This window comes from Lolium perenne, chromosome 2 (assembly GCF_019359855.2).
Source record: "Lolium perenne isolate Kyuss_39 chromosome 2, Kyuss_2.0, whole genome shotgun sequence".
Taxonomy (NCBI): Eukaryota; Viridiplantae; Streptophyta; class Magnoliopsida; order Poales; family Poaceae; genus Lolium; species Lolium perenne.
Genome location: NC_067245.2, coordinates 63,974,150 through 63,998,726, shown reverse-complemented (window position 1 = coordinate 63,998,726; position 24,577 = coordinate 63,974,150). Strand labels below are relative to the sequence as shown.

Below are 24,577 nucleotides of genomic sequence, written 5' to 3'. Positions count from 1 at the left end.
GACATGTGCTGTTCCAGACGAGGCCGGTGGTGAGCTGGGTTGGCAGGAGGTGCGCGAGCATCGTCAACTGCAGCGAAGCAAACTGCCCTCTTCTCCTCATCGTGAGAGGGATGTCTGTGTCATCGCCTTCAGGCGGAGGGCGCACGGCATGTGCGGGTGCTTTCGAGCCCGACCACTGCATTGCCGCCTGTCTTGGCCTCACCAGATGCTTGGCATGCCTCCGCTCTGGCCACCGCGAGTGCGACTGCTGGAAGCGTTGGCAATCCAATCAGGGCCCCCTCTGTTCCAGTCAGACTGCAAGTAGTCCTCGCCAGCCTTTGGATCATGGGCAGCTGCTATTGCGCCTCCAGTTGCTAGCCATGGTCACTCGCCTCCATCTCCTCCATGCCCTACTAGTGACATTCCTAGTGGCTCGCCTCGGCACCTCTTCGCTCATGGGCATCGGTTGTTGTTCATTTGGGCGATCCTGCGGCTTTTCCGGGTCATTTTGCGGCTGTTCGAGATGTATTTGCGGCTGCTCTGGGTGATTCTGCAGCGGTTTTGCTTCTGCTAAAGCCTCTCCTTGCATCCCAAGCAGAGGCGCTAAGCACCAAGTTGCAGGCCATGTTTGCCGCACGTCTGGAGGAGGTGAAGGAGTTGATCCATATGGATGCTGATGAGCCACTTGAGAGGGCCTCGCCTTCTCCGTGGGGGGAGTTCCTTGAAGAGCTTGCTCTCGGTGTGTCGAGCTCACCCCAAAATGCGCAGTTGTGGGAGGCTGCTCCATCTCTCTTAGCGCGACGCAGCAGCCGTTCGGACAACAAAAACAAAGATTGTGATATTCCTGTAACCAAGCGCGCAGAGTATAGGCGGCGGAGGCTTTTGGAGAGGTTCCAAAAATCAAGAGCAAAGGGAAAGTCAATGAAGAAATCCTGAATGAGAAGATGCAACATTATTTGCAGATGCACAAGAAGAAACGCACGCCTCAACGCGCCTTAGTATAGATCAACTTTTGTTGCGAGGATGCGTATCGGTGCGCTGCCAGTGGTGAGTGTACTTGTGTGTTTCTGGAGTTTATCTGTGTTGGATATAAGGTGTGGCCTCTATTCCTAGGTCTAGGGGCTCTTGTATCCGGCACAGATGATGTGCCGTGAGTTGTGTCTGTGATTTTTTGCCGTTTCCATGAGTTGTGAACCCCATTAGAGATGCTCTTAGACGCGAACAAAAAAGAATTTGCCATCCTGGCCCGCCCATCTTTTTCTTTCTAGCTCCACCAATGGTGAGAGGGGTGGTGGCGGCCCACCCTAGGTCACTAGGGGGAGAGGGTCGCGGGAGGGCCAGTTCAAGAAACAATTGTATCTCTTTTTCACTGAATCTAAGCTCTCTTTTAACCTTGGACTGAGTCCGAGAAACAGTCAAAACTTGGTTAGGGATGTATGTGTGTGTTAAGACTTATTCGTCAGATGGTCAAGTAGGTGGTTAGCGATGCAAGGAGGTCGATCCATGCGACTTGTTTTAGGCAGAGTTTTACCATCTAGACGCATGTAGTAGAAAGTTTTTTTGGTTGAAAAATATGCATATATACTTTTCGGTGAACATATTCACAGTGCGCTGCATCCTTTTCGACGCCGAAAGCGCACCTCCGGCACCGGGGTGTCTTCTGCGTCCCTTCTCCCGGTGACAGCATTTCTGTAGGTTTCCTGCTGAGAAGCCAGAATTCAGACTCACCAACTCGTGAACTCGATCGGGGGACACGCAGCGACGATGTCAGTCAGATATATAGTTGACACTCCAGGCGCATGCATCCGCACTTGCGAATATTTTTCAATCGACTTCAGCTAGCTGTGTTCTGACGGGCAAAGGTGTCAGCGCTTTTTTTTTTTCCAGTAAAGAAACCTGTCAACGGTGGTTATCGCTATCTAAACACCGCGCGCGCGCAAATCTAAAGAAATGTTGAAATTTCAAAAAAAATCTAAAGAAATATTCAAACAGAAAATAGTGGGGCACCTCACACCTACGCGCGATCGATTGTATAAGTAGATTGTATAAATAGGCGTCTTCTTATATCGCTCCATGCATCCCTTCCAACTTCCGTCGATCCATCTCACACGGTTTGCTGCATCTTCATTTAGACGTTCGTGCACTAAGAAAGAGAGAAGGCCGTCAGTCACTCAGTCTCGATCATCAGGAAAGTTAGTTTGCATGGCGGGCATTAGCAAGATGGCGAACGGTAACGGGAAGAAGAAAGGCAAGGTGGTGGTGGTCATGGGCGCCACGGCCACCGGCAAGTCCAAGCTGGCGGTCGACCTCGCGCTGCGGTTCGGCGGCGAGGTCGTGAACACCGACAAGGTCCAGGTGCACGACGGCCTCGACGTCGTCACCAACAAGGCCACCGCCCGCGAGCAGGCCGGCGTGCCACACCACCTCATCGGCGGGGTGCACCCGGACGCCGACTACTCCGTCTCCGACTTCTGCCGCGACGTCACGCGCGCCGTCGAGTCTGTCGTCGCGAGGGGTCGCGTGCCGGTCCTGGCCGGAGGCTCCAACAGGTACCTCGAGGCGCTGCTGGACGGCGGCGGCGACCGGGCATTCCGCGCGCGGTACGACATCTGCTTCCTCTGGGTGGACGCCGACCTGACGGTGCTGGACCAGTACGTCCGCGATCGCGTCGACTGCATGGTGGAGCAGGGGCTCGTCGCCGAGGTGCGGGAGTTTTACAGTCCTGACGCGGATTACTCCCGCGGGATCAGGAGGGCTATCGGCGTGCCGGAGATGGATGCATACTTTCGGCTGGAGGCCGCTGGAGCGCTCGACGGGGACGATGCGCTGCGCACCGGTGTCCTCACGGCTGCCGTCGACGAGATCAAGGAGAACACGTGCGGGCTGGTGCGCCGCCAGCTTCGGAAGATCCACCGTTTCCGTGGCCTCCCCGGCTGGAGCCTCCGCCGCCTCGACGTCACCAGAGTCCTTGCGCTCAAGGTCGGCGAGGTGGACGACGTCGAGGCGGAGCGCGCTGCGTGGGAGGCGGACGCCGTCGCCCCCGCCACATGGGTCGTCAAAATGTTTCTGGGAGGAATGCTGCTCGATGGAGGCAGTGGCGACATGGCGGCAAAGGAGACAGTCATCGTTGCCGGTGCCGGCGCGGTGGCCGAGTCGTGCGGCCTGCAGCTGGTAGAGGCGGCGCCGTCTCGTGGGTTCCATGGGAGGAAAGCGGCCGCGGCAGTCTGAGACTTTGAGTTGTACTTACATGATCAAGGCTCACTTAGTCACATAAACTATAGCTAAGTACATATATACTCCCACGCTAGCTTAGGGATGCACTGCATTAACTGTTTCATTTGTTAATTTGCACGAATTCTTTTGATAATGATTTCTGAATAAAGCGGACAGTTCTGGTCATATTTGGATCTGGGCATCATGATGGACCGGCCCGTCCTACCTGGAACATGGCCCAATACAGGATCACAAGTCCACTACTCCAAACCTGTCTAGCTAAACAGAAAGCCGCTTAAAATAGGTCCATGAAGAACTCCAAGCCAGTTTCGCAAAAAAACAAAAAAAAAACTCCAAGCCACCTAGCATTAAATAAACAAATCGCTTCCACTAAAAAAACAAATCGCTTGCATCAAAATAAGTTCATTTTTACTAAAGTTTAAAACTCTTAAAGAATACTCCACTCGAAAACTATACCTGAGCGGCCGCTTCTCCTCCATGAAACCCTAGCCCCCTCCTCCATCTCGTCCAACTGGCGATCGACGGGTCCCTTCATATGACGGTGGTGGCACTACATCCAGTAATGATACCCTGGCTTCAACCCCATCTCAGTGACGTGGTTGACGGTGTCAAGGAGCTAGTGGGTCTCTATCGTCGTCGGGCTTGTGCTCTGGCTATGTGTGGTGTTGGTCTGGTCGTCGAATTGTTGGTCGTCTTATGTCCAGGTAGTTCCCACCCGCGGACATACTTGGGCTCAGCCATCGGCTCTCACTAGTGATTCTAGTCTGCCGGGCGCACCCCCACTAATTCAGCTTCTTCCCCAGGTCCCGTTGTACGTAGCGAGTTGCTTCTGCAGCGACTTTTACACTTCTTCGAGGAATTTCCTTCTACAAGTTTGTGTGGACGACTCAGATACTACTCTACCTACCTTCATTCTCTCTTCCCTTGATGCGTTGTCAACCTGAGTGACGGATTCAGTTGCATAAGGTTTTGCTTAGGATTCTACGCCTGTCCTACTTATGAATGTGCCATCTTTGTAATCATTTTTTTTGGTTAATAAGGTATTCTGGACGATTAGCCCTAAAAAAGTTGAAAACACTTTTTTTTTGTCTTTTAACCAATTTGCTGAGCACCAGAAACAAAAAAAAATGCCGATCTAAATCTGTTGGCGGACAGCCAAATTAATCAATAAGGCCTCTCCCCGATGTAGTTGCCGGGCGGGCTGTAGTTGCAGGTGATGAAGGTGCCGGCGTCGTGGTCGCAGACCACGCGCGCGCAGCCGATGCCCGTGGAGTTGCGCCACACTATCTGCGTGTAGTGCCCGCACATCCTGCTGTCGACGCAGCTGTTGGAAGCGTAGCTGTAGTCGGGCCTCTCGTCGGCCCATTTCTCCACCGCCTGCGCCGCCGTCCAGTCCACGCCGGAGCCCCAGAAGAGGTTCTCCCCGTACTGTGAGTCTGAGTGCGCCAGCTCGCAGTCGCCGGAGCGCTGCCTGGCGTAGCTCTCTGCGTAGGACGCGACGGCCGCGTCCCAGGCCACGGGCCTCAGTCCCACGCCCACGGCGGCGCGCGCGGCGTTGTGCGCGGTGACGTAGTCTTGCGGCGAATTCTGGGCATTCGAGGGTTCAAGCATGGCGGCTGCCATCGCAAGGACGACCAAAAGCGCAAGATTAGATGCCTCCATGATTTTCTTCTGTTTTCTTCCAACTTTTGCAGGGTACTTGTAGAGGAACTTCCTAGTGGGTAACCCGAATTTCTTTAGTTTACATAACTTTAAATGGCAGGATATCATGAAAATATATACTCCGAAAATATAGATAAAAATGGAGTATTTGATAAGCACTGAAATTAAAGGCTTTATCTAGAAACGCAATTATATATATGTAACGGAATAGAAACTCTAATTGACATATCTTTTATCTCTAAATAGGAGCTCCCCACTAGGTGATTTCTCTCAACATGCAAGCATGCCACATCAACCTGCCACCTCACTAAATTCTTAAATTTAATTACTACTTTTATTTAGAAAAAACTAGCATCTTTTATAATTAAGTAGAAGCCACACCATCAGCAGGCCCTCTTTGTTTTACGGACATGGGTATGATTTTAATCCTCTCCTTACCAACCCATCGCTTCCCCTCCCCATCAAGAGAAATTGAACGTAGAATTGATGGAGAAGAAACTGAACGGGGCTTGACTGATGAAGGAAGCCAATCAATCGTTGCTTGCCTTTAAATAGCTGGCTGTATTTGAGCCGATCCACCCACATCATCCTTGGTAACAGTATACGCGCCTGTTAAGATCAGCATATCGGCGTCCGACTAACCTACTGATTGGTGAATCACCTTGCTCAGCTTAATTCTTCTTGACCTTCCCCAGTTTCACCATTTTTCTATTCCAATTTCACAAGATATAAACCTTCCGCCGACGGCAACGATTGAATATTGTTGTGAATCCTGATTGTCAAGCACCTGTTTTCTTCTGCGTTTTAGTATGTTGTTATTTCAGGATGTGCTATTCTTCAGATGAGTAAGAATCTGACGGTGATTTGCTGCTTCACTCATGTACATATGCATCCATCAATATTTTGTAGGTATATAGGTTAGGCATCTGTTAACCAAATCTAGATTTTACTTGGTATCTTTGTTTGTAATCTGTAGTACCTTGCAAAAGCAAAGCTCAAATTCCATTTCATAAAAGAATTTGATTGACCCTATGTTAAATTGCAGGAGATAAGGGACCTCGGCAACTACATGGCTTACAGTGAATGCTTACACGTAGCAGATTTTCCAAATTGTTTAATCGAAGGTATATACTACTACATAAGCTGATTAAAGGTATACTTAGACCAGTTGTTTGTAAAGAGCTTAAAAAATATTTATACAGGATAGTGGCTCTACGTTTTAGAGTGGAACATTTTTTAATAAACTTGCGAAAAGATTGCTCTGCAATATTAAAGAGCCAACTCATGAACAACTGAGCAGTAGGGGGCACATCAATATCTTTTGTATGAATGTCTCTGTAAGGGTCTCAGTAGAAATTCTTCTGCATATGTTTATTTTATTAACTATAGATCTGTTATGCAGATGTATACATCGCTAAAGACAAATTGTGAATCTCATAAGTTTGATTAAGCCTTTCTTGCAGTGGTGCATATATCTGGAGTTCATACCCAATATGTTTACCAGATTGGGCATCCAGAATCCAAAACAAGACCTTTCAGCTTGGTATTAAACATGATTCACACAACATTGTGTTTGATGCTTATTTTGTGTACTTTTAAGTAATCTGGCCATTTTCTTGGCAATATATTTTACGTATTTTTTTGTATTATCTATAAGCATTGTTGAAACAAGATTCCCGCAGCAACGCGCGGGGTATCTTCTAGTTTCTATGTTATTACGCCCATAAATTTATGTTTTATATATACTAGTAATAAGTACACTATATTGACTTGGAATAAAAAAAAGTGGGCATAAAAGTGCGGTGTAGAAGTCATTATAGTGTGATTCGCAAAAAAAAAGTAATTATAGTGTAAAATATATTTTTTTTTTCTTATGTTCTACTCGACTACTGAAGTAAGAAAATTTTATTTGATGCAGAAATCATATACGGTTACAAAGATATTATATGGGTGTAAATGAAAAATGGATACACAAATATGCACATTGGTTACCATTCAGTTAAAAGGTCACCTTAATTTAGGGAAATATGACGAACAGACTCTTTCTTTCTCTGCCACGAGAGCGCCCCCGTTGAGAGTCGCTGAACATCTCCAGATCCCGGCCCGATCCCGTTGCTCCTTCGACGGCGTGGCCGGCCGGAGAGGAGAAGGGAAAGGTGCACGGCGGCTTGTATATATTAGTTGTAGATCAAGGTTGAGTTTTTCCCATGTGGAGTATGGCGTGATGCCGTTCCTGAGCTCGTCGTCGACGCCCGCGAGCCGCGTCCGGCGACCGCCGTCTTGTCCTCCTGCAGGCTGTCCATGGTGGACGGTAGCAGTAGGTGTTGGATCTGGTAAGAGCTCTCTAAATAAGCTCGTGTGGCAGTTGATTTGGGTGAGGATGGTGGTGGTTTCCCATGGCTTCTTTGCCCACGGTGGTTGTGGGAGTAAAGTTGTTGTGGTCTTCGTCCCCTGCCTCTTCAAATCAACAGTCGTATCGGAGACGGGTTTCCGGCTTTGGATCTGGAGAGATTGCAGCTGCTCCAGTTGGTGCATATTCTCAACGACGCTCTGCTTCGTTGTTGACCTTTCTGGCCGAAAGGCGGCCTTGGCGAGCTCTGGCGTTTGGCGCCGGCTCCTGAAATTCCTCCTGGCCATGATGCCAAATGGGAGGCAGGTTGGCAATAGCTTGGTGTTCGTCTCTTCCTTCTCCGGCGAGTGTTGGAGGCGGAGCGGCGGCGAGATCAACACCCCAAGTGGTAGCGTCCCCGGTGGTGCTGATTTTGGATCGAACTCGTTGCCAAGAAGGACTCAATTGCATTTCTCAATCAGTGTTCAAGGTCCTTCTAGCGAAAATACTGGACCGGGTTGTAATTTTATTTTTCTTTGGGGTCCTTGCTGTACTGCTCTGAAATTCTATTGAAGCTGCTACTGGGTCCTTATGGACCCGTCTCTTGTTCAAAAAAAAAAATTAGGGAAATATAGTTTGACATGATAATTTTAGAAGATGGAAAACTAGATAAAAATGGGATGTGATTAAGATGTAAATTTTAGTTTGAAGAATATACTTGCAAAAAACACAAAATTAGGGTATAAAACTAATGTAATTATTCAATTCCTAATATGAGCACATGTTCAATAGGATAACAAATTGATACCAATCGAACCAGCAGCAGAGATAAATAATTAAAAGTGACATGTAAATTTGAATACAAAGAGTGTAGGAAATTAATTTTAAAAATCAGCAGTAAATAAAAATCGGAAAACAAAGTTCGCTAGAAGGAGGGTTTGAAGAATATACTTGCACAAAACACAAAATTAGGGCATAAAACTAATGTAATTATTCAATTCCTAATATGAGCACATGTTCAATAGGATAATAATTTGAAACCAATCGAACCAGCAACAGAGATAAATAATTAAAAGTGACATGTAAATTCGAATACAAAGAGTGTAGGAAATTAATTTTAAAAAGAAGCAGTAAATAAAAATCGGAAAAAAAAGTCGCTAGAAGGAGGGCTTGATAAATAATTAAAAGTGACATGTAAATTTGAATACAAAGAGTGTAGGAAATTAATTTTAAAAATCAGCAGTAAATAAAAATCGGAAAACAAAGTTCGCTAGAAGGAGGGTTTGAAGAATATACTTGCACAAAACACAAAATTAGGGCATAAAACTAATGTAATTATTCAATTCCTAATATGAGCACATGTTCAATAGGATAATAATTTGAAACCAATCGAACCAGCAACAGAGATAAATAATTAAAAGTGACATGTAAATTCGAATACAAAGAGTGTAGGAAATTAATTTTAAAAAGAACCAGTAAATAAAAATCGGAAAAAAAAATCGCTAGAAGGAGGGCTTGAACCTCCGACCTTGTGGTTAACAGCCACACGCTCTAGCCAACTGAGCTATTCCAGCTATCGTGACGTTTTACCGCGATTAACGTCAAAATTATAAACTTAGACTTCCACATCTCTTTCGACTTGGCTATATCACGGAAACAGATGTCGGTACCATTTGCCCGAAATCCCGAATGGAGTAGGGACCTCGATCTTTTTAATTATAATGATGAAAGAAATCTTGCCGGTGGACATCAACCGAGTTAAAAAGGTCAACACTGAGTTTCCGATTGATCCATTTTCAAGACACGGAAGGTCATGCAAATCATGTTATTCAAAATAGAGGTTCCGTTTAGTTATCTGTTTTTTTTCACTTTTTCAGACCTTGGTCTTATCCTCTCCCTGTTCTAGCGAGAGAGACGGCTTGTGTGACCCTGTGCGTTCCACCTCGCTACCGCCAGATCGGCGGTTTCCTCACCCTCAGCAGCTACTTCGGCAGCCGAAGGATGGGGAAACCCCGATCTGCGGTGTGTATATAGCGTAGGTTCGTGTAGGGAGCTAGCCAGCGGCGTTGGGGAGTGGCGGCACGCCGGCATGGCCAGAGTGGTTTTTGCGACGGTGGTCTTCCTCTTTCTTGGTGGAGGTCTAAGGAGCTCTACTGCAGATCGACCGTCTTCCTCGTGCTCGGGGCTCTGTTGAGCTTCTCGGCGCACTAATCCCTCTTCGAAGTTCGCGGGTAGCGGATCTGAATGTTGTTGAAGTTGTTGAAGAAGATGTGTTGCAGAACAGAGCGACAACGGCGGTGAGCAAGGGGGTAGGTCCTTTGGGACCGTTGCCTGGTGAATTCCCATTTGCGGAGGGGGCGCTTCCTGACATAGGCATCCCCAATGAGCCTGCCGAAGATGGTACCCGGGGTTTATTGAAGGCCCACGACCCGAAGGATAAGAAGAATTCGGAAGCCCAACTTGTTAGTTAAGGAAAGCTAGAGTTGTATTAGGGAAGAACACTTTGTAATATGACGGGAGGAGTTGGAAACCTTCCCGAACTCTGTAACTTGTACATCAAGAATCCCTCGGCTCCGCCTCCTATATAAGGGGGAGTCGAGGGACAAAGAAAGCATCGATTCATTGTCTCACAACCTTAGTTTTCATATCGTCGAGTACTTTTCGGCTGAAACCTTCGAGATCTAATTGCCCTCTACTTCTAACTAAACCCTAGTCTACAACCCGTAGGCATTGACAAGTTGATACCTTGTCAATTGGTGCCGTCTGTGGGAATTAGAGGCGTCAAGGATCTGATCTCGATGGCACGTTCAAGATCGTCGACTTCATCAACAGCAAGCAACGCGATGGATCGAGGTAAACAGATCGCAACTGGTCCTGTCGATTTTGTTCATCACCCGCCCTCCCGTTTGGATGCATATGCGTATCTGGAGGAGCCTATGGAGATGACGTTCGGAAGGTTCCACTTTCGGGTCGAGAAGGAGGGAGCGTATCGTCTCGAAATTCCGATCTCGTCGGGATTGTCAGCGGTCGATTCCGATTCTTCGAACTCAACATCGTCAATCAAGTCAGGCGCAGAGGAGACTTCATCGCAACGCTTCATCAGCACCAGGGCAAGCGAAAAGCTCGCCAAGATCTTCAGCGATATGTCCTTCGAGTCATCTGCGGACTCTTATATAAGCGATGACTCGAGCAACGTCGACAGCTTCAATTTCATCGACAAATCCACCACTGTGGGCAAGGTCTTCTCCAATCTCTATGATGGTGTCACCAAACCCAGCAAAGATCTGAATTCAAAATATCATCAGATTTATGCCATCGAAGAACCAAGTCGCGATCAGGAGGAAACATCGGAGGTTTTCGGCGATTTGGGAAATCCATATGTCGATCCCTCTGACATAAGGCGAGGTTTAGGCAATAAATACGTCGGGCCTACACCACGTGTTAGAGTTCAACTTCCACAAGCAGCATGGGATAGAGCTGCGAGAGCTATGGATGGCTCAGAACCAATGGCCACAACAGCCACGCCAGAAGAATTGCAAGCATATCAATATAGACTCGCGCGAGCTGCAAGGGATTTGGAGAAACAGACAGCCGCTCTGAACAGAAGAAGGGAGGCAGCCTCCGCATCAAGCAGACGAAGGGCGGAGTTAAGTCGACAATCAGGAACTTCGGGAGCAAAACAGGGAAGCTCGGAACAGAGCAAGATCAAGGCTGCAAAACATACCTGAAGGAGAAAGAGAGCACTTGGTTCAAAACCTCGACATGTCTTTTATGTCGATAGACACGAGAGGGAACATTATCTCCAAGACACCAGAAGTTTGGTATATGGCGACACAGGCCTTTATCCTTGCATCCAGGCCACCTCCAGGAGATCCAAGGGAGGCATTGTACAACATGGCGATGGCAGGAGTCGGGGCCATGGGAACAACGTTTGTATCAACACCTCCCGAAGGAACAGCAAGACAAAATAGTCCACGACCTGCGGCAGCAGTCCCCGAAGGAACAAGTGGAGCAAGAGACACAGCAACGCAAGCAAGGGTGGACAGAGCACGGCAAAATAGAAGAGAACATCGGCATTCCCCAGAATTAAACGACGAGGATATGTGCGGTTTGCCATGCTTCACGAGGAGAGTTCGAAAAACTCGAGTCCCTTCGGGGTTTAAACTGCCTGATAACTTCAAAAAATTCGACGGCCTACAAGATCCAGAGGATTGGCTAGTTGATTACCTCGAGACGGTGAAGCTCACAGGAGGAACCAGAGCAACAGCTATGCAAAGCATCCAGGTGCATTTAAGTGGGGCTGCGCGATCTTGGATAAAAAAGCTTCCTCCAGGATCTATCGACAACTGGGATAGCTTCGAGGACGTGTTCGTCAAGAATTTCCGGTCCACTTGCAAGAAACCTGCATCACTAGAGGAACTGAGAGCGTGTCGACAAAAGCCAGACGAATCAATGAGGAAATACATCCAAAGGTGGAATATCATTAAAAACTCGGCAGAGAATATATCTGACGAGAGAGCGATAGATGCGTTTGTCGCAGGAATCAGGCGGGGAGATTTCGTCGAGGACTTGGGGAGAACGAATCCAAAGACAGTATCTGCATTAATGGAGATAGCAAACAGATGGGCAGATGGAGAAGATGCTGTTCACAACAAACGACATAGGTCACCAGAAGAGGACCGCGGTCGAAACTATCAAAATAGGCGACAATTTCCTCGGCAGTACTCGGGTTATGATGCTCCTGGGCAAATTTCGGCTGGCTTTCGAGCAAGCGCCAGAGGAAACAATAGAGATGATTATCAGAGAAGCAATGAGCAGCGAGGCGACAACAGAATTGATTCTTGAAACAGCAGACCAAACAATGGGCCTAGGTTCCAGAGACCTTTCGTGTCCCCTGAGGAGATGATGAACGGGCCGTGCCAGATGCACTTTTATCTCGACAACAATGGAAAAAACAGTCAGGACACCTGCAGAAGGATTGCCGAAATTTTCAGGCAATGCTAAGATGGGCAGGGCATGCCAATGCCCAGGCGACAAATAGGAACCCGCAAGGGCCCAGGAGTGAGATTCACTTGCCACCTCCTCCCGCAATTACGGACGATAATCGACATCAGCTCAGAATAGCGGCAGCACCAGTGATACGCGTACAGCACGCGACCGTTGGGAACCCCAAGAGGAAGGTGTGATGCGTACAGCGGTAAATTTTCCCTCAGTAAGAAACCAAGGTTTATCGAACCAGTAGGAGCCAAGAAGCACGTTGAAGGTTGATGGCGGCGGAGTGTAGTGCGGCGCAACACCAGGGATTCCGGCGCCAACATGGAACCTGCACAACACAACCAAAGTACTTTGTCCCAACGTAACAGTGAGGTTGTCAATCTCACCGGTTTGCTGTAACAAAGGATTAGATGTATAGTGTGGATGATGATTGTTTGCAGAAAACAGTAGAACGAGTATTGCAGTTGATTGTATTCGATGTTAAGAATGGACCGGGGTCCACAGTTCACTAGAGGCGTCTCTCCCATAAGAATAAGCATGTTGGGTGAACAAATTACAGTTGGGCAATTGACAAATAAAGAGGGCATGACCATGCACATACATGTTATGATGAGTATTGTGAGATTTAATTGGGCATTACGACAAAGTACATAGACCGCTATCCAGCATGCATCTATGCCTAAAAAGTCCACCTTCAGGTTATCATCCGAACCCCCTCCAGTATTAAGTTGCAAACAACAGAAAATTGCATTAAGTATGGTGCGTAATGTAATCAACAAATATATCCTTGGACATAGCATTGATGTTTTATCCCTAGTGGCAACAACACATCCACAACCTTAGGGGTTGTTGTCACTCCCCCAGATTTAATGGAGACATGAACCCACTATCGAGCATAAATACTCCCTCTTGGAGTTACAAGTATCAACTTGGCCAGAGCCTCTACTAGCAATGGAGAGCATGCAAGATCATAAACAACACATAGATGATATTGATAATCAACATAACATATCATTCACTTATTCATCAGATCCCAACAAACACAACATATAGCATTACAGATAGATGATCTTGATCATGTTAGGCAGCTCACAAGATCCAACAATGATAGCACAATTAGGAGAAGACGACCATCTAGCTACTGCTATGGACCCATAGTCCAGGGGTGAACTACTCACTCATCACTCTGGAGGCGACCATGGCGGTGAAGAGTCCTCCGGGAGATGATTCCCCTCTCCGACAGGGTGCCGGAGGCGATCTCCTGAATCCCCCGAGATGGGATTGGCGGCGGCGGCGTCTCTGGAAGGTTTTCCGTATCGTGGCTCTCGGTACTGGAGTTATTATCGACGAAGGCTTAAGTAGGCGGAGGAGGTAGGTTTAGGGGCGATGTGAGGGGCCCACACAACAGGGCCGCGCGGCCAGGAGGTGGGTCGCGCCGCCCTGGCGTGTCGCCGCCTCGTCGCCCCACTTCGTTTCCTCTCCGGACTTCTGGAAGCTTCGTGGAAAAATAAGATCCTGAGCGTTGATTTCGTCCAATTCCGAGAATATTTCCTTACTAGGATTTCTGAAACCAAAAACAGCAGAAAACATCAACTGGCTCTTCGGCATCTCGTTAATAGGTTAGTGCCGGAAAATGCATAAATATGACATAAAGTATGCATAAAACATGTAGGTATCATCAATAAAGTGGCATGGAACATAAGAAATTATCGATACGTTGGAGACGTATCAACCAGCGCCACCGCCTTATGTTGATCCCAACTCCAATGGAGCGGTCTCGATGATTCAGAAAGGCAGTCCATCCAATAGAGCTCAGAAAGTAATCTCGCGACAGGTGTTCATGGTAGAGAAAATGCCTCCACCAACGGTTGAGTACCTTAACTGGTCAGGGCAAGACATTGGCTTCACAATAGCGGATCATCCACAGCAAGTTCCTCGACCAGGGCAGTCAGCACTTATCTTACCAGCAGTAATCGCAGGATTCAATGTATCTCGAGTATTCATAGATGGAGGCAGCAGTTTAAACCTTATGTATGCAGATACACTAAGGAAGATGAACATATCTCTAGCAAATTTGAAACCAACCGACACACGATTCCATGGCATCACACCGGAGAAGCCAAGTTATCCGTTGGGGAAGATCAATCTCGACGTTCAGTTTGGGACCCGAGAGAATTACAGAATAGAAAGGCTGGAGTTTGAAGTCGTGGATTTCCCATCACAGTACCACGCTTTGTTGGGGCGCCCAGCATATGCCAGGTTTATGGCGGTACCACATTACACATACTTGTTGTGGAGGATGCCTGGACCTAAGGGACCAATCACAGTTAAAGGAAGCTTCGCGCTAGCCGATAAATGTGACAAAGATTTTCATCGACTCTCAGAAACCTTCGGGATGCAAGCAGAGTACATGGCGTCAAGGCTCATGACTGATTACGATGTGTTGCCAAATGTAGGAAGGCCTAACAAAGAATCAACTTTCAACACCACGAATTTTTTTAAGGAAGTGCAGATTCACCCGACAGATCCCAAGAAGACGACGTCCATCGCGACAGACATGGACCTCGCATAGGAAAGCGCGCTCGTCGAGTTCCTCCGTGAGCACTGGAAAATCTTCGCATGGTGTCCAGCTGACATGCCAGGAGTACCCAGGGAACTTGCCGAGCACCACCTAAACTTGGATCCATTAGCGAGACCTATCAAACAACCTTTGCGACGTTTTTCGGAGCCAAACCGGAAAGCCATGTTATCAGAAATTGATCGACTGAGAGAAGCTGGTTTCATCAAGGAGCTGCATACAGAGGCCACATGGGTCGCAAACCCAGTATTGGTCCCGAAGAAAAACACTAAAGTCCTTCGCATGTGTGTCGACTTTACGTGTCTCAACAAACACTATCCAAAGGATCACTTTCCCCTCCCGAGGATCGATCAAATTATCGACTCCACGGCAGGATGTGAACGTCTTTCCTTCCTGGATGCATATTCTCGTTATAACCAGATCAGATTGAAAGAAGAAGACGTGGTCAAAACAGCGTTCATCACACCCTATGGCGTGTTTTGCTATAGAACAATGCCTTTTGGTCTGAAAAACGCAGGAGCAACGTACCAGAGGATGATGCAGAAGTGTCTAGCAACACAGATCGGGAAAAACGTACAAGTCTACATTGACGATCTCGTGATAACTTCAAAAAAGGGAACAACGCTAATCGAGGACCTGAAGGAAACTTTCGATAACCTCGACAAGTTTTGCCTCAAGTTGAACCCAACAAAGTGTTCTTTTGGCGTCCCTGCAGGAGAACTTCTTGGGTTCCTAGTTTCAGCGAGAGGGATTGAAGCTAATCTCGAAAAAATTCAAGCTATCGTAACAATGAGAAAGCCAACAAAGTTGAAAGAAATACAGCAGTTAACTGGGCGAGTCGCAGCTTTGAGCAGATTCATCGCCAGGCTGGGAGAAAAGGCGTTGCCGTTCTACGCCTTAATTAAGCAAGGAGAGAAATTCCAGTGGAACGAGGAGGCAGACAGAGCCTTCGAGGATCTTAAACGCACAATTTTAACACCACAGATCTTGGTGGCGCCGAAAGATAAGGAACCTCTATACATTGCAGCCACACCTCAGGTGGTCAGCACGGTGCTAGTTGTCGAAAGAGAAGAAGGAAAACTCCATGGAGTACAAAGGCCGGTATATTTCATCAGTGAAGTTTTATCGCCTTCCAAACAGCGGTACCCGCAGTACCAGAAGTTAGCATATGGAGTGTTCACAACAGCAAGAAAATTGCGCCACTATTTTTCGGCACACCCGATAATAGTGATCAATGAAGCACTTCTATCAAATATATTGAACAATCCAGAAGCTACAGGACGTGTCTCCCTTTGGGGAATAGAACTTTCCCCTCGGGACATCACGTATGAAAAAAGAAAAGCAATAAAGTCGCAAATTCTGTCAGATTTCATCGCGGAGTGGATGGAGCTGCAGAATACATGACCCCCAGATTTATCGAGAACTTGGACCATGAACTTCGACGGATCCAAGAGGTGTTGCGGTCAAAACCCACCGGCGAGCAGCGACGGGCAACACAGTAGAGCCGGGAACAACTTAGGGCTGCGGCTGGCCCTGGTCCCTCCGAGCGACGGCCCGCAAAGCCTCTGGTACACACGTCCGATGCTGATGCAAGGGCGTGCCACCTGACCTATACCTGATCAGGAAGGTGATGGAGATGCCTCGCTTAGTTTCCTGCATGGCATACACGTAAACATTAAATACGAGCCTCGATCGGCTCTCAGGTTATCCTGTGAATCGGCTCAAGGAGCCGATCCACCCATGATTCGTACGAGGTGCACGAATATATGGTGGTCCTGCTTGATCAAGATAAAGCTAATGCGATCTACGACGATTTAGGGTTTTCACCGCATAATCGGATCATCCTACTCACGATTGGGCCTCGCGGCCACGCACGGTGATCGTAAGCCGATCCTAGACAAGGCCTAAAAACCAACACGAGGTTGATCCCCGGAACATCCTGTCTAGGACTAGCAAACGACACCCTACGTGCCGCTGGATCCTCCAACCCTTTGTAAGGCCTAACTATTGCAGATATTAAACTAATCCTTGAAGAACAAGGAGCAACCGTAACGGATCGGATCTACTAAATAATGATCAAGCGGGGTGCCGCCCCCACACCTAAGATAGGTGTGAGGGTGGCTAGATATGCAAGGGTTGCACTACGATAGCATATGATACGAAGAACGATGCTAACCCTAACATATCTAAGATAACTACGTTACTCGCCATCAAAAAGGCTTCAGTACGAGCAACGCGTGAACAACATAAAGCTTGTGCTGCCTAGATCGCAAGATGCGATCTAGGCAGCATGATGCTTACCGGTAGAAACCCTCGAGACGAAGGAGTTGGCGATGCGCCGAGATTGATTTGTGGTTGAACGTTGGTTGTTGTTTATTCCATAAACCCTAGATACATATTTATAGTCCAGGGACTTTCTAACGTGGGAATAATCCCCACCGTGCACGAGACAAACTCTACCTAAACGATACGTATCCTACTATATTACAGATACACGGGCCAACTAGCCCAAACTTTGCATAACATGCCGATTCACGTATTTCTTCCATATACACATTCTTCAAATCCATCTTGATCGCGGCCCACCTCTGACTCGGTCAAATTCTGGTGATAACACATGCCCCCCTGGTTTTGGAATTGATAATTCCAAAATCACTCTGTTTTTCCTTCGTCGGGTCATGTTGTAGCAGAGCAGAACCGTCGCAGTATTCTTCATCATAGTGCCTTGTCCTCTCAACTTCTCTGAAAAATTTGATAGCTTCAGCACTACTTCCTTGGAAACTGCAAAGGCATTAACCTCCATCAGGTTCCTCCTTATTTAACTGTGCCGACTGACTTGATTTTTCATCCCCCTCCTCGGGTCTAGCTATCGGCACCAAAAAACCCTCTTCCCCTGTAGCAATGTCTTCTTCTTCCTCCGTCTCCTCTGGCCTTTCTTTCCAATCTTCTTCCTCGAGCGAGCCGATGTCAGAGCCCGAGTGGGACTTTGACTTCATGTCAGATGGCGACATGCCCCTGACTGATGGAGAAGGCAACCTCCAGTTCCTCATTGAAGGGGAACTGAAGAGCGAAAGCGAGGATGACCTCCACTCATGGAGGAACTTCACTTCCTCCGACAATGGGGAGGAAGAGGAGGACGAGGAGGTAGAGGAAGAAGAGGAAGAAGACGATTCCTCTTCCTCCGCTGAGTACCCGTCGGCGAAGCGCCTCCGTGCTTGGGCGGTCAGTGAAGATGATGATGACGACGAAGAGGAAGAAACTCCGGTCGAAGGCTGGGGCAGCAGTGACGAAGAGTTCTCCGGAAGTAGCGCCGGCGGCAGCTACGACGCCGACGACGAGGGCAGCGAGGATTAGTGACATAGGATCAGTAGTACGCGAGCAATCGGCTCTTCTTTTGTTCCTCTTTCCTTGAACAATCGGCTCTTCATTGTAAAAAACCCTCCTTTGTTAATGAAGAAGTATTTCCAGTCAACTTTTTCGCCGATAGTCAAAGTCAAATAATCTCCGAAAAGAGCCGATGGCATCGCACCGGTCTCTATCATAAAAACACGAGTAAGGTCGACCTAGCCGCCCCTCCAAACGGTAACCTGCCACCTCCATCTGAGAAAGCAAACTCAGATCCCCAAATCGCCGCCTGAGCAGTTCCAACTCAAGACCGACTGCATCACAGATCTCGACCGCGCTGCCCCCAACTCCTTCAACGCATCCAATGGCGGAATCATCCAACACCAACGCCATGGCTTCTGGTCTGAAGGTAATCCTCAACCTCCTCTCGCCATTCGACTCGACATGGGATTAATGGCAAACACCTGGATTAATGATTCGTTCCGCTATTAATTTAGGTTTCAGACATTCTTCTGCCACATCCTTCTCTCGCAAATTCGATGTGCCTCGGTCCTCGTTCTTCCGAGAGTCCCGCCCTGTTAATTTCGTGTGAAGCTAACAGAATCCCCTTCGTGAATCAGAACTTAGATCTGACTTCCTGGGCCGACTGCCTGCGAGCCTGGCCTAATCCTCCTGAGGGTTGGGTGGCATGGTACAATAGGGTATCCAAAACCCATTATGCCACTTGGGAAACCATAGGGATAGCCGATGCCCTGTCATTATCATTGTCTCCTCTTGAGAAGAATGAAAATATTCTGAAAACCATCGGCTACTTCTGGTCTGATGCACTGAATTGCTTCATGTTTGGCCATGGCCCTATGACACCGACTCTGCTGGATGTGGCCATGATCACAGGCCTAGACATTGCATCCCCCAGCCCTTCTGCATTCAAACTGCCGAAAGTTCCTTTCACTCTTTCCTCTAAAAAAGAGTGTACCAGCTGGGGTGCCTATCTCAATCGTTATATGAAAAACAAAGGCCCCGTGACAAAGAGGGAACACACAGCCTTCCTGAACTTCTGGTTGGAGCACTTCATATTCTGTGGCCCATCGCTCGCCCCTACCAAGAATTACCTGTCCCTGGCCTATGAACTTGCTAAAGGCACCCAACTTGGCCTAGGCAAACTGCTTCTTGGAGAGGTCTATCGATCCCTCCAAGCGATGTCATCAAAGCTGTTCTCTCAAAAGACAGTTAAAAGCGGCAGCCCACAGTGGTTTATTCAGTTGTGGGCCCAACTATACTTTCAGAACCAGATCCCAGACTTCCCACCGTTGACCACCTGCACCTTTCCAGATGTTAATGGAAAGGATATTCGATGCACCAGCTATGGCCAAGCTTTGTATGGTCTCCCGGGCAGCAGGCTGATCCCTAAGGAAGCAGCAGGGTGGTTTAAGATTTTCTTCCAAGGTTTGGACAACCCCCTGTTCTTTCCTTATACTGAATCGGCGAACTTTGAAAACCCAGTCTCCTTTCGACTGGATGACTTTGCCGATGACGCCAAAGACTCAAAGATCTATACTCTATCATGATTCGTCCTTGCTTCCTCCCTGTTGGTATGAGTACCTCGAACCGGATCATCAAGCCCGGTTATGAGTGTTATCAACCGGTAGTGGTAGCCCGACAGCTTGGTCTCGGGCAGGTGCCTCCACATTTCTTCTTACATCACCTGACAGCAAGTAGAGCTGAACTGCCTGACATCCTTACTGCCCAAAGGTGTTATACCTTCTTTGATGCTTTGGCCATTCCAATTCCCCACGACCTCCGTTTCTCCTTCACTACCGATGGTTTCGAGACTTGGTGGTCCATGTGGAAGACCCACGTCTTCAGGAGGGCTCTAGGACCGCTGCTGAGACAACTTGATGCCGATTATGACATCCCTGCAGACCAGGTACCATCACTTACACATTTCTTGTATGACAAAGATTATGGAGATTGTCTCGTGACCGACTCCATTTCCTGGCGGCAACAAGATGGCCCGGCTCCACGCAAGCCGATGGTTCCCTTTCGTATTCCTTCCTCCGGCACCGCTGGTTCTCTTCTCGCGCAGCTCGCCACCCCGAAGAAAGTCATAATGCGAGTCGGCCGATTTCACCGCAATCGGCACCCAAGAGTACAGCATCTTCAGGGCCGGTTGCCCCCGAGCCTCGACTCAGGCGAGGACGGCAGTGAGGAAGGTAGCTGCCAGGAAGACCCTGAAGCGTAAAGCTCCTGCCCAAGAAAGCTTGCATGTAAGTTGGTTCATGCCCTGTCCACATTTATCTGCTTTCCCAGTCTTTTACAACACGCTCGTATTCTTTTCTACAGACTTCCACTGAAGGAACCTCGAGTGGGGCCGTAGAATCCAGCCAGGGGGACTCGAGCTCGGGCAATTCTGAGAGGTCCACCACTCAGAGCCAGACGGCTTCACCAGCGCCGGCTTCTAAGAAAAGGTCGATCCCCGAGCCTCCTGCTCCCCCAGCCCCGACCAGATCGGGGTCACGCACGAAGCGTCGATGCGTCAAAAGGGCTCGTAAAGATCCACGAGCCTCTCCCTCAAGCCAGGAGGTCTCAAATGTAATTCTCTCCCCGGTCACACTCCGTGCTAACCCATCGTCGTTTGGATTGGCTAACCACTTCCTCCTGCAGACCGAAGAAACTTCTAGCGGAGACGTCGAGGAGGTACCGATGCCGTCCACCACCCTGGACCTAGCCACCTCGACGATCGCGGCTGACCAAGTGGCTGACCTAGCCAAGTCCACAGAAAAGCCGATCGTCACTACATCGGCTGTTCCTCCTACCTTGGGAGAGGTATGCCCCCTCTCTTTGGCTCCATCACTTTCTTCATTGTATGCTAAACTCGCTTTGTTTGCCCTATCAGGGTTGTGATCTCTCGAGCTTGCTAACGTTCGATCCAGAATCCATCGAACCAACTTCTTCTAAGGCAAGTGGAGAGCCGAGTCTTAGCACGGTCCATGGTCCACTCCAGCGTCTCAAAGACTTGCTCTCTTCCTCAACTGAGACCCTGATTGAAAATTCCGAGGAAGTCAAAGGCATCCTTGAAGATATCCAGCCCCATCTCCCTATGACACTGCAAGTGAAGCTCTGGCCCGCTGTTACTCTGTCGGTCTTCAAGTCAAGGGTGCAATCGGCTCGACAAAGGATTACTCTTCGCCGCACCCAGCTTCCACTGAGAGCCGATATTGCGGAAAAGTGTCAACAGCTCAACGAGAAGAAGGCTGCTCTGGACGCCAAGACGGACACTTCTGCCAATCGCGCCGAACTCGAGACCCTGCGCAAGGAGCTGGAGAGCCTTGAAGAGAGGGTCAGGGTGACCAAGCAGCTCATCCAAGACAAGGAAGCTCTTATTGCCCGTTCTCAAGATGAAGCAAAAGGCCTCGCAGCCGATCTGAAGACCGATCTGGCTGAAATTGCACTCGAGCAGCCACCGGTGACGGGTAAAGACGAGGACGATGAGGCTGAGATCGCTGAGGTAGATCGCATCCGTGTTGATGCCCTTCACGCCCTCGACGCGTTTCTTCAGTAGGGCCTCCAGAGACAAATGTTTCGTTGAACTTGAGAAGTACCAATATTTCTGCTTCGGCTGTACTTGCTACATTTTTTTTTACTGGCCGATTTTCCATCGGCTCCTAATATTTCATTGCCTATGCGTCTGTCTGATCATGTGCCCCCCCCCCGAGCCGAATCTGTCAGGTCACTGCAGATATCGGCTCCGCGGTTATCGGTAGGATTATTCCTGAACATCGGCTCTGCAGTCAGGACCAATGCTGATTTCCCTGAACTCGCCAGCTGATGTAAACCCATACTCCAGTCTTCCGTCACCCGCTAGATCGACGCTGAAAGCAGGCGAAGCGTATGGCAAAGATAATACGGGGCGGCTGCTGAATTAGCCCCTATTTTGATTGTATGGCTCAAAAGAGGCTTACATCTCATTGTGTCAGCCGATGTCTCATCACCGGCTTTCCTTCGTTTGGGGCGCCATACTCCCCTTTTGTGGTCGACCCTCGTACGTGACTGGAGTGCCGTCCGCCATCTCAGATGTAGATGGCGACGTGGTTGATGACGAAGCTTGTCCCACCGGGCGTGCCAGAATGTGTTGCGGTCAAAACCCACCGGCGAGCAGCGACGGGCAACACAGTAGAGCCGGGAACAACTTAGGGCTGCGGCTGGCCCTGGTCCCTCCGAGCGACGGCCCGCAAAGCCTCTGGTACACACGTCTGATGCTGATGCAAGGGCGTGCCACCTGACCTATACCTGGTCAGGAAGGTGATGGAGATGCCTCGCTTAGTTTCCTGCATGGCATACACGTAAACATTAAATACGAGCCTCGATCGGCTCTCAGGTTATCCTGTGAATCGGCTCAAGGAGCCGATCCACCCATGATTCGTACGAGGTGCACGAATATATGGTGGTCCTGCTTGATCAAGATAAAGCTAATGCGATCTACGACGATTTAGGGTTTTCACCGCATAATCGGATCATCCTACTCACGATTGGGCCTCGCGGCCACGCACGGTGATCGTAAGCCGATCCTAGACAAGGCCTAAAAACCAACACGAGGTTGATCCCCGGAACATCCTGTCTAGGACTAGCAAACGACACCCTACGTGCCGCTGGATCCTCCAACCCTTTGTAAGGCCTAACTATTGCAGATATTAAACTAATCCTTGAAGAACAAGGAGCAACCGTAACGGATCGGATCTACTAAATAATGATCAAGCGGGGTGCCGCCCCCACACCTAAGATAGGTGTGAGGGCGGCTAGATATGCAAGGGTTGCACTACGATAGCATATGATACGAAGAACGATGCTAACCCTAACATATCTAAGATAACTACGTTACTCGCCATCAAAAAGGCTTCAGTACGAGCAACGCGTGAACAACATAAAGCTTGTGCTGCCTAGATCGCAAGATGCAATCTAGGCAGCATGATGCTTACCGGTAGAAACCCTCGAGACGAAGGAGTTGGCGATGCGCCGAGATTGATTTGTGGTTGAACGTTGGTTGTTGTTTATTCCATAAACCCTAGATACATATTTATAGTCCAGGGGACTTTCTAACGTGGGAATAATCCCCACCGTGCACGAGACAAACTCTACCTAAACGATACGTATCCTACTATATTACAGATACACGGGCCAACTAGCCCAAACTTTGCATAACAGGCCGATTCACGTATTTCTTCCATATACACATTCTTCAAATCCATCTTGATCGCGGCCCACCTCTGACTCGGTCAAATTCTGGTGATAACAAGAGGGTAGAAGGAGCTGGTGCAGGCGTGATACTTATATCACCTGAAGGCGACAAACTGAAGTATGTCCTACGGATGACGTTCCCAAACGCATCTAACAATGAAGCAGAATACGAAGCTCTCATACACGGGATGAAGATGGCGAAAGCTTGTGGTGCAACCCGATTAAAAATCTTTGGCGACTCGCAGTTGGTGGCATAGCAAGTCATGAACCAATGTGATGCAGTCAATGACAGTATGGTGGCATACAAGGAAGTGTACAATGAGCTCGAAAAGTTATTTGATGGATGCGAAGTAAATCACATCAGTAGGCTGAGCAACGATGAAGCCGATGTTCTCGCAAACATCGGGTCGCAGTGCCTCACGATTCCGCCAGGTGTGTTTTGGGAAGAGATAGCCGAGAGATCCACAAAACCAAAGAAGGCGCAGAAGAAGGAGAAGGAGGAGAAAACTTCGGCGCCTCCCAAAGAAGCACCAGAAGAAGAAGAAGACCAGGAGCTGGTGATGATGGTGGAAGTCCCATGGATGCAAGCGTACATATCGTATATCTTAAGGAAAGAAATACCCGATGATCCAGTTGAAGCAAGGCGAGTTATTCGACGATCCAAAGCCTTCACAGTGGTCAAAGGGGAGTTATACAAGCGCAGTATTTCGGGCGTGCTACAAAGGTGCGTTACACCCGAAGAAGGAAGGATAATATTAAAGGATGTACACGAGGGAATATGTGGTCACCATGCGAGCAGTCGAGCTATTGCGGCCAAGGTTTTTCGAGCCGGATTTTATTGGTTGATAGCAATCAAGGACGCAAAAGAGATAGTAAGAACTTGCGACGCGTGCCAGAGATTCGCAGCAAAACCACATTCTCCGGCAGCTGAACTGATGCCAATACCATTGTCATGGCCCTTTGCTCAATGGGGTCTTGATATGGTGGGAAAATTGCACAAGGCTTCGCCAGGAGGATACGAGTATATGCTTGTCGCTGTCGGCAAGTTCACCAAGTGGATAGAAGCAAAACCGATAAATTCACCAGATGCAGCGTCAGCAATAAAATTCGTGAAGAGCATTGTTTTTCGATTTGGGGTACCTCATAGCATCGTCACAGACAACGGCAGTAACTTTACGTCCAAAGAATTCAAGGCATACTGCGCAGAGGTAGGCATCAAA

At 48.5% G+C, this 24,577-nt stretch overlaps 2 protein-coding genes and 1 non-coding gene across 3 annotated transcripts; 1 reads left to right on the top strand and 2 right to left on the bottom strand.

Annotated features, from left to right (window-relative positions):
• Positions 1-2,119: 2,119 nt before the first annotated feature.
• LOC127330053 (adenylate isopentenyltransferase 3, chloroplastic-like) lies at positions 2,120-3,324 on the top strand. Its single transcript, XM_051356410.1, has one exon. The coding sequence runs from the start codon at positions 2,182-2,184 to the stop codon at positions 3,205-3,207; it is 1,026 nt and encodes a 341-aa protein (XP_051212370.1). The 5' UTR covers positions 2,120-2,181; the 3' UTR covers positions 3,208-3,324.
• Positions 3,325-4,377: 1,053 nt separating this feature from the next.
• On the bottom strand, positions 4,378-5,587 carry LOC127330052 (pathogenesis-related protein PRB1-2-like). The gene has a single exon (XM_051356409.2). It carries the CDS (start codon positions 4,981-4,983, stop codon positions 4,378-4,380), a length of 606 nt encoding a protein of 201 aa, XP_051212369.2. The 5' UTR covers positions 4,984-5,587.
• Positions 5,588-8,704: 3,117 nt separating this feature from the next.
• Positions 8,705-8,778, bottom strand: TRNAN-GUU (transfer RNA asparagine (anticodon GUU)). Its single transcript has one exon. It is a non-coding gene; the product is annotated as a tRNA-Asn (tRNA).
• Between the last annotated feature and the right edge of the window lie 15,799 nt (positions 8,779-24,577).